General features: G+C 54.0%; 3 protein-coding genes across 3 annotated transcripts; all 3 read left to right on the forward strand.

Moving 5' to 3' along the window:
* Positions 1–3,149: 3,149 nt before the first annotated feature.
* On the forward strand, positions 3,150–4,582 carry PG986_011976 (mannose-1-phosphate guanyltransferase; the record flags this gene model as incomplete). Its single annotated transcript, XM_066848198.1, has 4 exons — positions 3,150–3,156; positions 3,287–3,330; positions 3,455–3,601; positions 3,683–4,582. 4 exons carry the CDS (start codon positions 3,150–3,152, stop codon positions 4,580–4,582), a joined length of 1,098 nt encoding a protein of 365 aa, XP_066694894.1.
* Positions 4,583–6,080: 1,498 nt separating this feature from the next.
* PG986_011977 (uncharacterized protein) lies at positions 6,081–8,756 on the forward strand (the record flags this gene model as incomplete). Its single annotated transcript, XM_066848199.1, has 3 exons — positions 6,081–7,382; positions 7,436–7,695; positions 7,754–8,756. 3 exons carry the CDS (start codon positions 6,081–6,083, stop codon positions 8,754–8,756), a joined length of 2,565 nt encoding a protein of 854 aa, XP_066694895.1.
* A 5,086-nt stretch (positions 8,757–13,842) lies between these two features.
* On the forward strand, positions 13,843–14,699 carry PG986_011978 (UPF0664 stress-induced protein C29B12.11c; the record flags this gene model as incomplete). Its single annotated transcript, XM_066848200.1, has 2 exons — positions 13,843–14,100; positions 14,166–14,699. 2 exons carry the CDS (start codon positions 13,843–13,845, stop codon positions 14,697–14,699), a joined length of 792 nt encoding a protein of 263 aa, XP_066694896.1.
* Positions 14,700–15,417: the final 718 nt, after the last annotated feature.

The following is a 15,417-nucleotide window of genomic DNA, read 5'->3' on the forward strand; positions in this document are numbered from 1 at the left end:
AAAGGGAAACAAAGCCAGAGTTGATTGGATGCATGCATCAGTGCCAACTCTGGTCTGAGGCTATTATTGCACCTCGCGGTACCTCGTAGCTACTAACTAGGCGGATGCAACAACGCTACAGGGCCCTAGCTCGTAAGTGGTGGTCTGGTGGTGCCGCCCAGGTAGCATGATACTGTAATAGTCGAAGGTGTACTACACGGTGGCAGTAGATCGTACGCTTTCTGGCACGATAGGCGGGCGGCGCGGGGGTGGGAGGTGAAGCCCGTTCCATCTCATCCATACACTCGTTCACCGAGCGAGCTGAGATGTCACACCCACCCACTTCTCTCTCTCTCTCTCTCTCTCTCACCGCGGTCTAACTCGGTTACCTTTCTTTGACACCAAACAAGCATGGCTGCATTCCTATAGGTCCCCGGCCGGCAAGATGCATAGGTGGCAGCTGGCGGGTAAACAACGAAGGCGCGGGCGATGTAGCCCTATCAGATCGCAATACATGGCTAACCTACAGGGGGATTGCGATTGCGGCTTCTTAAACAGTGGAAGTGCAGTATGGGTGAATCCAATTAAAATAGCCGCTCCGGGGGTGGTACGAGCACACCCACGACGGGATCCTTGCTGGTAGGTATCAATCTGAGCAGCCCTTGTTATGTTCGATGTAGAAAAAATCAAAGCTAATCTGTGACAAGGATCTTTTTCCACAGCGGCGGCTGGAGTGGTTGATTGATTGCTTGACGTCAAGCGATCAGGTAGCAGCCAGGTAGGGATGCAGGTATCCCCTTAATGGCCGTAATACTGCCCCCTCCCTGGTTTTACGTACTCTACGGAGAGCCACAGATCAGCAGGGCCGTGCAAAGCGGGGCAGGGCTGTTTTAACCAATCAATCAGCGCGCTGAGAAAGTGGAACGTTTAAAACGGCTCTCCGATCGTGCTAAACCATCCTTGGTCCGTACACTACTTTGAGCTTGGAGGGGGGCAGTATTACGGCCATTAAGGGGATATCTTTATGTAACTGGAGTACATTACTTTGACTTCTGGGCAGTACCTGGTGGCTCAAAAGCCCCCACGTGACACGACACGTCGATTCGGGGAATGCTTGTTCGGTGTGGGTGGTATTGCAGCACTTTGTCATCTCGCATCTGCCGTCAGAACAAGGAAAGGACATTAGGTTGCAGTTGCACCTCTATTTTCGTATTTGTTTACGAACCGCGGAGAGGCTGAGAGAGGGACAGAGGAACTGCAGAGGACCTACTTGTATGGAGGTGGCTAAATAAGCGCACCGTCATGGTATCGGTCACGGGTGCTGTGGCAGAATAGGGAAAGGTCGGGTAGCCTTTTTCTCAGCTCAGCAATGAAAGGCCGGAAGCGCCCTTGTAGGTTGGATAGGCCGGCCCGAAAGGCGGGACGCTCCCCCGTGGACAGCCAACGGCCGGCGTGCTGCGGGATATTGTCCGCCCACATACATCTACAAGTAAACGCAAGAACACGAGGTGGAAGTCGCCGACGCCTCTCTGTCAGCGTCGCAATGTACCATACTCCACGAATCAGCCTGTGTACTGGGTGAAGAATTCTTATTGAGTGTATTGAAGAACGTGGCTTAAATGCCCGCCTTCCTCCCCGTCTACCTACCCATTGGTCTCTCTCGTGCTTTTTTTTAATTTATTCTTCTTCATCTTTTCATAAATAATAATAGTAATAGAAATATAAAAGAGAGTGCTAAAGAGTCAATTGACCAAAGTTGGGAAGAAAAGAGAGCTTCGGCGTATATGCGTCGCAGTCGAACCTAGAATTGGCCATGCAAGAGTACTTACATACGCCTTACGAGGCGATCATGTCATCTGATCAGGTGGAATGAACGGCGCGTGCCTTACACGGTCGAGACTGATGACAACCTTTTGGTGGACACGGCAAAAAGCACTGATGAATTTGGAAGAGACAGATTTCAACTTCTGCGAAGAGGTGGCTAATAATCGAGGCTCGTGTTCATGGGGTGGAGCTGATTGGTTCTCTCAGCAGATGCGCTACAATGCTACCCCCTTTTTTCTTTGGTTCCTGGGTTCGTCCCCTTTGAACATTGGCATTCCGCTCCCTCCCTCCCCGGTACCTTATGCCTCAAGTGGTCAGCTGAGCCTGGCTCTGCCACTTCGTCGACCCCGAACTTTGGGGGAACAAGGAGCCATTGCCCAATCAATAGCAGGACGTCGGAGACACATGAAAAAAAAGCATGGCCTTTCTCTCTCTCTCTCTCCCCAATGCCTCCTTCTTTCTCAGACTCGGGGGCGCAGCTCTGCTGGCAATGCTGTTGGAACTCGACCCTTCGGGTGGGGCATTGTGCGTGCATCACGGGAAGTAGGTAGAGTTGGATTTTAATAGATTGGATCCCAAGGACTGACCGGGGCTGCAGGGCTCATGCCTTGACAATTTCAGCGAGAAGGCGATATCAGACCATCACCCTCCATGTTCTACACATGCGACTCTCGCAGCATGTCGACACGGATAGCAGGTCGTGCGAAGGTTGTGTTATGCATGTAGATAGAAAGTAAGGCAGAAAGCAGCCGGCTTGTATTGGGTCGAGTGTCGATCCTGCTCTCACGCCCTCACGCCCTCACGGGAGCGAGGTGAGGTGAATATAAGTACCTACATACTAGTGGCAATCTCGTCACGGGTATTCTGCTCGGGGCCTGCCTAGCAGTAGTATTGGAGTCTCAGCTCCCAAGACGATAGCTCCCATTTTTCCCTTTCTTCATGTTTAATTTGAACGACCCGAGCGGCCCCCTGCACGCTGAACCTGAACGCGCCATTGGTAGCACCAGTAGCACCAGTAGCACCACCCCCGACGTCCAGGTCCAAGCAGCCTAAGCCTAAGCCTTTTGCCCCACCCTGGGCCAATCCAGGAGTTGGGAAAGCCACCGTGTGATTCTCTCCTCAAAGTCCCGACCAACTTTCATTAAAAAGATTCCAGTCCAGCAACCACCTCCGCCCCCTCTGACACGTCTTCTCTACTCTCGTCGCGACATCCAGCTTACCTCTGCCCTTTCTTACCCTGTTCTTTGATCCTCGCTGCTTCTTAGGTCTCTTCAGCCAACCCGACTTCCCTTTTTCGTACACTCGCTTCACCCACTCGTTTAATCCACTTGGACTTCCAACTCACCATGAAGGGTAAGTTTAGCCAGCCAGCTGTCCGCATGCCCTGCCCGCTTGGTCCCCTGCCTTGTCGGCGCACTCCCCCGCCAGCCTTGCACACGGCGCTATCCCGATTGTTATACTGACCATGCTTTCTCGCGCGTAGCCCTCATTCTCGTCGGTGGCTTTGGCACACGCCTTCGCCCTCTTGTACGTTCGGATTCTGCACCTCAGCAGGCATGCCAATGCCAGCGTCGCGCATGCGCGCCCATTACATGGCGTGGTGATGCTGTGGCCCTTTCTAAACCTTACTAACAATGCTCCCCCCTCTCAGACCCTGACTCTACCCAAGCCCTTGGTCGAGTTCGCCAACAAGCCCATGATTATGCACCAGATTGAGGCCCTGGCCGCTGTTGGTGTCAAGGATGTTGTGCTGGCTGTCAACTATCGACCCGAGATCATGGAGAACCGCCTGAAGGAGGTTAGTATTCCCTGTTACACTGCCTAGGGCTCTTTTTCCGTAAAGAGACCAATGCCAACTAAACTGGCCCCTTTTCTATAGGTCGCCGAGACTTGCGGAATCAACATCCACTTCTCCCTCGAGTCCGAACCTCTGGGCACTGCTGGTCCTCTGAAGTTGGCCGAAGATATCCTCGGTAAGGACGATGAGCCTTTCTTCGTGCTCAACTCGGATGTCACATGCGAGTTCCCCTTCCAGAAGCTTGTCGACTTCCACAACGCCCACGGAGACGAGGGCACCATTTGCGTCACCAAGGTCGAGGAGCCCTCGAAATACGGAGTCATCGTCCACAAGCCTAGCCACCCCTCGCGCATCGACCGTTTCGTCGAGAAGCCCGTCGAGTTCGTCGGCAACCGAATCAACGCCGGTATCTACATCCTGAACACATCGGTCCTGAGCCGCATTGAGAAGAACCGCCCCACCTCGATTGAGCAAGAAACCTTCCCGGCCATTGTCCGTGAAGGCCAATTGCACTCCTTCGATCTCGAGGGCTTCTGGATGGATGTTGGTCAACCCAAGGACTTCCTGACTGGCACCTGCCTGTACCTCTCGTCCCTGGCCAAGAAGCAGCCCAAGCTGCTTGTCTCGCCCTCGGAGTCTTACGTCTACGGCGGCAACGTCATGGTCGACCCCAGTGCCAAGATCGGCAAGAACTGCCGCATTGGTCCCAACGTGGTCATCGGCAAGGACTGTGTCATTGGCGATGGTGTCCGCCTGCAGCGTTGCACCCTTCTGCCCAGCTCCAAGGTGAAGGACCACGCCTGGGTGAAGAGCACCATTGTCGGCTGGAACAGCACCGTCGGAAAGTGGGCTCGCCTGGAAAACGTCACTGTTCTTGGTGATGATGTTACCATCGGCGACGAGATTTACGTGAACGGCGGCAGCGTCCTGCCCCACAAGAGCATCAAGGCCAACGTTGATGTTCCTGCCATCATCATGTAAATGGCGCGCTCCTTGCGACTTTCGACCTCCACTTCTCCGACTCTTCGATTGTACATTCTGCCATAATGGTTTCACTTTACGAACTCGTAATACCCTTGGTACGGCCTTTTTCGACAGGACGAAAACCTCTCTTCTCCAACTTCCCCCTTTCCTTTTCGACTATGATTGGTGCAGCAAGGCGTTCTGATGGCCTCGGTTTATGGCGGGCGAGACGCGACGATGCACGACATGTCCAGCGCCATGAGGCAGAGATCTAGAAGCGTTTCTCGGAAGAAGCTGCGCGGAACGGTCTCGACACGATAGAGAGAGGAACTTTATAATGACGCCCCAAAAATGATGCATATGTGCTTGTGGCATATAGCGAACGGTTCAGTTGGTTGCATAGCTTGGCATGGTTATGGCATGGCATGATGAACTGGAAAATCTTAGACCCAAAGGGGGGAACGCCGGGGCTCCTGAAGCCCTGGGATGCTCCTGGAAGGGGTAATGACGATCAAACGAGGACAAACTGATGAGGTAGCTGAGTCACCGACTTGGCTCGAGTTTTGTCTGGTTGGTTGCAAAGATGTCCCTATATAGAGACAGGCAGTGCAATAGAGGAGTCCTATAGTGAATTTGACTCTTGACGATTGGGCCCCCACTCGCCGTTGATATCGTGTGCCGTGTCCTCGCCCTTATCGAGGTGCCCTTCGTAATAATGGATCGATCCTGGGGAGGTGGCACGGAGCAGTCGATAATGGGTGCTGCTGGCGAGTAAGCCGGCAATATTTGGACCTACGTAGGTGTCTAATAGATCGGTGGACATGTACATACGTCAATCGTTTTACCGTCGAATCATCCATGGGCGGAGGGCGAGGACGGTGGGGCCAAGCAGGGCGCGTTGCCGCAGCGACGGCGCCAGCGCTGTTTACCAGCGACCATCCCACTCACCACCCCCCGGAACTTTTTAGCGGCCAGACTGAAAGCGTGAACCCTCTTGGCCCGGCCATTGACTGAAGCTGCCTCCACGCGCGCCCGCCGTTGCATTGCAAGAGCAAGATTCCCTGGTTTAATACAGTCACGTCCAGTCCAGTCCCTGGCCCGACCCTACATGCCTTCTTGAACGCCCAACACCCGGTTACCATTGCCAGCCGTAGACCAGCAGCACATCACCAAACAAACCAACGGCCCTTTGGTTCCAATACATGGCTCTGGTGTAAGTAAAGTAGCCAGCATCACGGCATTCCTTCTCCCATTCTGCTTATCGCCTGCATCGCTTTCTTGTAATTCAATTCGGCTATTTTATTTCTTCTCCTTCTCCTTCTTCTCCTTCTTCTCCCTCTTCTTGTCTTGTCTTCGCGACTGGACGCCGAGCTATCACCGCTCCAGCCCGCCTCGAACCCGACTCGGTCTCATTCCTATGCAGCATTGTTGGCATCTATCTCATGAGGAAGCCATTTAGCTACTGAATCAGGCAACTTGGCTCGACAAGCCACCGTTACCGGGGCAGCAAAACACCATGGCGTTCCTAGGGAATCCCCAGCAGCCCGACAGACAGCATTGCCAGGACCAGTATCAACATGAAAACCAACCTCCTCCGCCGCCCAAGCACGGTGGTCACCAGCGATCCAAATCCAGCGTGCTGCGGGCCTTTATGAGCCGCCGCAACCACGCGAACGACGCCCCTGTTGTTGTTCCCACCGCCCAATCGACTTCTTCGCTGCCATACGTCATTCCCCAACCTCAACCTGCGAGCGACATGCAGTTGCCCAACTTCTCACGTCGCCCGCCCGCCTTGGGCGAGATCCAGAACAACCGGGTTGACTGTGCACCCGGCCCTCGGTCGCCTAGCAAGCTCCTCGAGCAATCTTACTTTGCATCAGGCCGTGGTTCGCCTGTCAAGGCCCAAGGCGGCAGCTCCATTGCCGCAAGATCAACAAGAAAAGACTCCGCTTCCAGCTCGGAAAGCATGGGCCAGTATGCCTTCAATAAGAAGGAAAACGTGTCGCCTACCAAACCGAAGAAGACCAAGTCGGCTACCAACCTGACTTCGCTCCTGAGTAGGCCCAAGAGCTTAAAGAACCTGCACAACCTCCCGAGTGAAGACGATGTGGTGCGTAGCCGTAACGACAAGGAGAACCGATCGCCTCCGAACTCAGTGACAACACCGTCGCAAGAGGGACGGCCACCCATTTACGCCCAATTTTCTAGCGGGGCATTGGAGCAACCGGGTAATGGCGGTGTGTTTGGTCCCGGACAGACAAACTCGCAGAATAGTTCTTCTAGCGATGTCACCAACATGAAAAAGCCGCGACCGCAATCGTATCACGTACAGTACACTGCGAAACAGTTCGAGAGCAAGAAGTCCTCGGATTCCTCAGAAAGCAACCGACACGCTTACGGCAGCGGAAAGGCCTCGCCGTCTAAGACACAGCGGGGACTTAAGATGTTCACTAGTGGATTCGGCAAGGCCAAACCGTCGTCGAGCTCTCCTCCGGACGGATCGGAGTTCTCCCTGGACCCCAAGGATGTTGATAAACATCTGGAAGCTATGCTGGATCGGCGAAACATACCCGAAAACCAGAGGTACAAGATGCGGAACTTAGCTAGCACTATCAAGATGGAATTTATCCGACAAGACTGGGCAGAGACCAAAGCCGCCGCCGCCCGCCCCGGCACGAACGATAGCGACTCGAGCATCAACGAGGGCCAGCAGGAAGAGGAGGCGAAGGCCAAAAAAATCGCCCCAGAAGCTTTACCTTCACGAGAAACAACGGAAAGAAATCCGAGCCTAACTCGCCTGCCAAGAAAAAAAGCGACGGTACCCTAGGGCGTCATTTCCGAACCAAATCGTCGGAAAGCGTTACTTACGAGAGGCCGAACTCTGCCGGTTCGGGATTTGGCGGTGGCATCCTGTCCAAGATCAAGTCCCAGCAATCTCAGCAAGGCCCCGTGGACTTTGTGAGCTACCTGCGCAAGGTGCAGAAGCCGCAGCTGGTCGAAGTCGGCAAGCTGCACAAGCTGCGGCTATTATTGCGGAACGAGACGGTGTCGTGGACCGACGAGTTCATACGCCAAGGCGGCATGGAGGAGATAGTCAGTCTGTTGCATCGCACCATGGAAGTCGAATGGAGGTAAGTTGAACTGACGTCTATGCCATTGGCCGTCCCTCGTTACTAATACGTTTGGCAGAGAGGAGCACGAGGATGCGCTGCTCCACGAGAACCTTCTTTGCTTGAAAGCCCTTTGCACGACAGCTCTGGCACTGCAGTATCTACACTCGAAACAATCGACGCTGTTTCCTGCTCTGCTGCACCTCATTTTTGATCCCGAGAAGAAGGGGCCCAGCGAGTTCACTACGCGTGGCATCATTACCTCGGTCCTTTTCACTTATATCCAGTCGGCGCCTGCGCAAGACCGCATAGTTCGCGCCCGAACGGTGCTGGGACACCTACGTGATCCCAAGCCCAAGGATGATGAGGCGCCTGTTGATTTCGTCCTAGAGATGCGCCGTGAGCGGCCGTATCGCGTGTGGTGCAAGGAAGCTATTGGTGTCACGAAGGAAGTTTTCTGGATTTTCCTCCACCACCTCAATGTCGTTTACCTGCCTAGGGATAAGGAACGCGACGCGGCCGCTGCAGCGAAAATCGCAGGGGACAGCATGCTTTACATGCAAACACATTTTCCGCAGGAAAGGCCGCCCGTCCCCGCGGCTCCCTACGTCGGCGGAGTCGAATGGGATGCAACCAACTACTTGGCTTCCCACCTTGATCTTCTGAACGCCATCGTGGCCTGCACTCCTACGACGAAGGAACGGAATGAGCTCCGCAACCAGTTTCGCATCTCAGGCTGGGAGCGATGCATGGGCGGCTCCATGCGCCTCTGTAAGGAGAAGTTCTATCCCGGTGTCCATGATGCTCTTCGAACTTGGGTTGCGGCTGCATCTGATGACGGCTGGGATGTTAAGGATGTCAGGTACGGACCCCCTGTGGAGTCTAAGAGTCCTGCCAAGAGACCGGCTTCCGGAAAAGACAACCAAAACAAGGGCGTCAAGGCCCAGCCGCCGCCTAAGATTGAGATGCCGAAGCTGGATTTCGCCTTTGACGCGCACGTCTCGCCCCTCGGCACCCCCGGCGGTGGTTTCAACAAGCCCGCGGGAGGCAACAGCAGCAGTGCGGTGAATTGGCTCTCGTAGCGCGAGAGCTTGTTGCGACGTTGGAACAAGGCCGAGCCTGCTTTGGGCGGCCCTGCGAGGCAGCACCCAGCGCCAAGAGTGTGACTGTACAATCCCTCCCGCAACCCCGAGGATCTTCTTCCGCTTGCTGACATGCAAGACGAAGGAGGAAAAAATGAAGCATATGGATGGAGTCAGTCTTTTTGTCATTGGGGGCATTAGCAGCCATCATTTTCTGTCGGAGTTTTGTATATGGATGAGATTGTACTCCCTTTTGGAAGAATTCATGTTTCTTTTGTTGGTGTTGTTCTACTTTTCCTCATGGTTATGGGTACACGAGGGTTGACGGTTTTTCTTTTCACAGGGGGCGTTTTCATTTTAGCAATTTCTCACCCGGCTTCTTTCCCTCCTCCTCCTCCTGCCCTTGTTTCCTAATATTCGAGGGCTGTTGAGAGACCTATCAGGCCACCTGTATCTCCGTGTTCATTAAAAGCCGGGAAGCCAGTACGAGCACTGGGCGGTGAGGTGTGCGGCAAAGAGCATGCCAAAACAAAACCACGAAATCGAATCAAAATAGGACGATGGGGGAGGAAGGGGAAATATGTCTACTGAAGAAGCAGCAGCAACTTAGACAGTGTCGGCTGTTTCTTTATGATTGAATGACTTGATGAATCCAACGGTATATACATACAGACAGACACGTACGTACGATTAAGGGGGGATAACTATCTCTTGGAAACAGTGTGATGACCCGCATTCCTCGTCCCGCCTAACGATGTATTTCTTTCACGCTCAGTAAGGTAGGTGTTCTATTACGTATCTCAGGCTTCTCATCGAGGTCAAAAGGGAGCACGAGCATGCGTTGCGAGGTACCTCGCCTTGTCCCATTGTCGCCACGGGTTCTACGCCTGACCTCTCTCATTCTTACTCAGTCGGGGCCCGCGTGCGTCCCAATCGAGGACAACCCAAGCAAACGGGGTAGCCCTAGTGGCAAGCGCTCCGGCCCGGGGGCGGACAAAGCCGCAAGAGCCAATAATGCGGGTTTACTGGATTCCCAACCTTCCGTCACAAGAGCAAAGTAGCAGTTGCTTGTATCGCCCATGCGTAAACAGGTAGGTTAGTAGTCTGAGTCGGTGGCAAGACCGGTGAAGAAAGTGTCTCTGCATTTACTATTCCCAACTCCGACCAGTCAGGGGGAGGTCATTTTGTGTAGGGTACCTAAATCCTTCAGAAAAAAGACCAAAGCAGAGCGCGCGCTCTTCAAGGCGAAAAAAAGAAAAACAAAACAAAACAAAAAGGCTTGGTATAAATTCTACCGTTACTTTTTTTTTTGTCCCCCACTGACCTGGCCGAGAGCCGATTGCTGGGGCTAGAGCGCGGGCCCGGCGGCGGTCACTGTCGGGGGGCGGGGGCCTGACCGGGGGGAAACAGGCGTGCGAACCCCTGACAGGTCACACACCGCTCTTGTCGAATGCAACCCGATCATTGGCGGGTGCCTGGGCGAGGATACCACCCCGGTGCCGGGTGACACAGTCGGGCGTAGGGTTCACCATCGGAACACAAAAAACGTGCCCGGTGAAAGCACTGGCGGTAGAACCTTGCTTTTTCCGCCGGCTCTGTAGATCCTCAGATAGCCGAATACAGACGAATCGGTGGAAAGGGAAGGGGGCCCTCCAAGGTTCGTGTCGCACACGGCCGTCCAAAGAAGAACATGGCTGGCGTTATCTGATCCCCAAAGATTGGGTCGCGATTACCGAGGTTGTGGTCATTTGACCAAATTTGAAACCTGGAAGCCCATGAGTTTGAAAGATAGGAGAACGTTCCGGAAGTCTGTTTGCTTTACCAGTCGATGTTATTCTGACCAATAAGCATGAGCAGTGGCTCATCTTGTTGTATCGCTACTGGCAGTAATCTGAATGTTATGGGGTTGCTGCCCGGCATCGCCTACATATATCATCACCAGCGTAGTCGTTCGGTTGTATGCAGGACTGGCAACTGACGAGTTCCATACGAAGAAGCACCGAGGGTGGTCTTGCCAAAGGATACCCGCTGCTGGCGGACTCCTACTGTACGTAGGTATCTACGTTGCTCGGGAAGCCATTGCTTGCTGTGGGCTTGGGCGGAGCAATTCAGGGGGGCGAGTATTGGCCAATTTCTTCCAGGCTGGACCAGCCAGTCAACCGGTGAAGCATATTGTGTAGCCAATAGCACTGAGCGATGGAGAACACCTAGCGGCGGTTCTCTTATGTAAGATACGTGAAGTCCTGGCGGTACGAACGACTGGGTTGCAAGCGGCCACCCAGTTGAACGGAGCCGTCCGTGATAGGGTTAAAGCCCATGCAGCTGTCACCTTGGACTGCTCCTACAGACATACACCCACCTTACTACTCGCGTGACATTAGCTTTCCGGTAATGAGAGCACGGACGGGTCGCTCTTGGAACAGGGCCTATGATGCTACCTCTGGTGCCATGTCATCCGTTTTCCAATGACCGATTGATGGTGTTGCTTGGATGGCATGTCGTGTAATGGAAGTGCAGTGATATGATAGTGCTTATTCCATAAGTACCAGCAGGTTGCGCAAATGCGCGCCACCTGATGCCTACTAGACATCAAAATTGCCGGACTCGCAACTGATGAAGCAGGAGCCTTTGATAGGCCGCCCAATGTGACAAACTTTGCGCAACACCGCTGGCGCAACAAGAGCTGCCAGTCTTGCATGGAGCGGTGACTACGGCCTGCAATTTTCGAGTCAGTTGGGGGCAGAGACGCTTTGGGCCACCCTCGAGGGTACAGCATCTGTTCTAGCTGGAGAGCAGTTAGCCCGATGACTCCCACCACGCATGTATATGACCATCGAAACATCATTATACATACATGGCTGGGGAATCGAATCTCGGCGTGTTCGGGGGCCTCATTGAGGGTATAGACGCGTCAGCTTGTACCGGCAAAGCCACACGAAGGCGGGGAAACCTGGTATGTCGTGAGCACGATGGCTTCGGCGGCATCGAAGGTCTTGCTGATCCCATTACAGGTGGCCCAAGGAGCTCGAGGGCAGTTCTCCACCTGCTGTGACCATATCTCAGTAGCACAGGGGTCTGGTTGGCACTCGTGGTTTATGGAAACGATGTGAAGCCTGACGCCACTGCCCCTCTGACATACTGTCAGCTGCAATATCGTGCGCCTCCCTATAGCTTTCTCGAGGCCTTGTACCGAGCACACGATGCACCGGACGGGTCTCGAAGTTGGGCAAGGAAGAACAACGCAGAACAGAGATAGGCGCCCGTAGTACTCGCCCTGGTGGCGATGCCGGGCTTGGTACACCGTCATATTTCTGACATGGCGGCACACTCGGATGAGGATCCCGAGACTCGGGTGCCAGCCCCCCCGCCGGGCACTGATTCATTTTAATCATTGGAGAAACAGACCACCGGGTTGCTAGAATTGGATGTGCCATGGGATCGCTTGCAAGTCACTATGTAGGGCTGCTGGGCCAATACCCACTCGCCTAGCCGTAGAGCACTTACATATGTGTGTGTATGTGTGTGTCTTGTGCTGTCTTGTGGAATAAGGAGACAATAAGTGAGGCCTAATATGGTCCGGCGCCCATCTGTAATAGCAATAGAGCCGGGCCAGCTGCGGCTTGGGCATGCAGGTAGGTAGGCAAGTAAGTGTGTAGGTAGGTATGTATCTGAGTGGGTGGGTACCTGGGATGTAGGTAAAGAACGCAACCAACGTCTTTATCTTATGCAGGCCTCGGGTCTGGAAAGACAGATGGAAGCTGCTACGCTCGGCGTTCGGTAGTACTACGTGTAGGTAGGAAGGTAGATAGGTAGGTAGGTACCTAGGATGTAGGTAGCATCTGCCGGCCTTGCCTTTGGGGGGTAAACACGTCCAAGGAAATATCAAAGTGCATGTTTCCAGAACAAAGCCGCCCCGCACCCCCAGCCCAGCGAAGTCTAAGTCTGTCCAGCAGACAGGGCCGGGTATCGAACAGCCAGTCCATCAAGCTGACCTACATGCACGCATACATACACGGACCGCTGCATGCATGCGAGTTGCATGTGTACAATCAAGTTAATCAAACCAGACAAACCCAAACAAACAAATCAAATTTGATTGATGGGGAGATGGAATCCTTCGGTATCCGCCAATTACAGGTTGCATGCAGCCAGCCAGTTGCCAGTTGCCAGGAGCCTCCAAGTCCCCAGCTCGAGCAGGCAACCCGTCACAGAGGGCGACGGCTCTATTTGCTGGCTTCCTACTTACCTACCTGTAACTCAACGTCGGGCCCCTCCTCCACTGGCCACTGTCCGCCGTCTGCGCCGTCCTCTACACCTCTCGACCTCCAACCACCCCCAAACCCGCATCAAAAAGTATTACATATTCTTTTTTTCGCCTTCCAGGGTTGAAGCGAACCACCCCTATCCTTGCCGCCCGCCGCCCGCTCCCCAGTGCATACTAGCAGGGCATCTCCTCTAGACTGTAACAGAAAGAACGACAGGGAGAGAGAAAAAAAAAGTGCCTACTTAGACGAAGGTACCCTGCCCGGGCTGCCTACCCCTCAGTCTCGCCGCTTCAAATCACGACCCCCCCCAGCTGATGAAGCGCCTCCACATCACCGGAGACTGGCCATACTGGATGCCTTTGACGGGCATATTCGCCTGAGCAACCTCTGGGCTAAGCAGCTTCCGGCCAAGCCTGGCCCACTCTTGCATCCCCTACGACTAGATCTGCTGAAACTTGAGCGAGCCTTGCAGGCCGTCCCGCTCTGGACCAGTTCGCCCGCTCGGTGCCCTATGAGAAGGCCAAGGCAGCCAGAGGTACTCTCTCTAGACAAGATAGGAACCACTTTCGACCACAGCAGCACACCTGGTCAGCCTTTCAATACCACTTGCTTCATCCCAGAATGTCGATAAAGTAAGTCTGATTTTTTACCTTCCCCCCTCCAGCCATCCTATACTGTACGCCCTTCTTCACAAACCCCCCTAGCCTCCTCCATACCGATGTAGCTGCTGGCCTGGTAAGCCACCCTTCCTCGAGCCACATGGGTCCCCGCTTTATGTGCCTTCAACTATTCGCACCACTATCTTAATCCAGGGGGTCACTATGGACTATGGTTACCACGACCAGCACGCGGGCATCCTACTCGCTCAGAATACCGCGCTCGAGGATGATTCTGACTTGAGTGCCAGTTGGGTGATGCTCACCCGCTCCGGCGGTTTCGAGCCGCTGCCCAACGAGACTATACAGCACAGGACCCAAGGTCGAGTGGCATTGGAAGTCTCGGCGCCGCCGCCTTCTCCGGGAGTCTCTCCTCTGTCGATAAAGTGTGATCGGGGCACCGCCTTCATCACAACTCAAAGAGTGAGCTTATGGATGAACGCGCATAAACCACACAGAGAAAACTCAGACGCTAACGATTCCTTCAGCTCATCTACCTTCCAGCCACGCCTACAGACCAGTTCCAGTCATTCGCAACGACCATCATCAATACCCAGGATGGGTGTACTGGCTCTACTTGGGGCGGCTTTGGGGCCTCGTTCTGGGAGACCACGGTGAAACCTGTAGCAGGAGGCCATATCCCGGCCGAGTTCACCAGGGTCAATATGAAGCTGGTTTTCAATGATGGTGGGCATAGTGATTGGGCCCTAAAGTACGAAAAGATCAAAGAGCGCGTGCACCACTACGCCCAGCTCGCTCGTGAGACAGGGCAGACCAACATGCTGAATCTGGTGCATGGAGAGGACCTCCCCGAATATTCGCCTCGCGAGGCCGGGTTCGAGCAACCGGCACGAGATCACCAACAAGCGCAGGTGGAAGAAAGGGCCCAAGAAGCAACCAGGCAACAGCAAGCGAATCAGCCACTCCCGGACGAGCCTCCACCAGACTACGATGCCGCACAAATGCAGGCTGTCGAGATGCAGTTCGATGAGCGCGAGCGGCAGGAGAATGAACGTAGGTGACACGGTACCACTGGCGTTATGCTCTGTCATTACTGCTCGCATGAAGTTTTTGCTATAAGAGAGAAGGAGGATTGCGTCAAACCTGCCGCGAGTGGTATATCGTGGACACATATACCCAGAAGCAAGTGTTTTCGTGCCGTGGTTACTGCATACGTGCTGCATGCATTTATGTTGCACGAAGTGGGAGCCCCCAACACAGCCTTCCAATAAGCGAACATAACGTGAGCCATCGCACAAGCTTCTGGCAATACATGATGCTATAGAATAGGTTTACTGGGCGGGATTGTCCATTTTAAAGTCGTACGGCAGGCTTGGTCCGGACTACACAGAAGGGACGCAGTTATTTGTCCAGTTGGAAGCATGTACCTAGCGTGTTTGAGCCAATGCCATTCTACTTATTCAACACAAGTCATTCTCCCAGTTGGTTGCCGGCCAGCAACGTAATGAATTGAACAAGTGAAGAGCGAACACTAGTGACAAATCTCATTCGTTGATGAATGCAAGCCCTCGAGTTCTCGTCGTGACCTGCATTGCATGGATGCGAAGGGTGATATCGGGTAGATGCGGTCACGTGATATTAGTCAGCGGGAGCTCTGAGCCTCGGGACCAATCACAGCGGGCCAATTGGAAGACGGTGGTTTAATTTCTCAAGAGCTAAGTGAAGTCGGAACAGTAAACCTCCCTCGTACGGTTCAATCATCACCAAACCTTTCGCTCA

The sequence above is a fragment of the Apiospora aurea genome, assembly GCF_038362705.1.
Source record: "Apiospora aurea strain CBS 24483 chromosome Unknown utg000008l_segment0_segment0, whole genome shotgun sequence".
Taxonomy (NCBI): domain Eukaryota; kingdom Fungi; phylum Ascomycota; class Sordariomycetes; order Amphisphaeriales; family Apiosporaceae; genus Apiospora; species Apiospora aurea.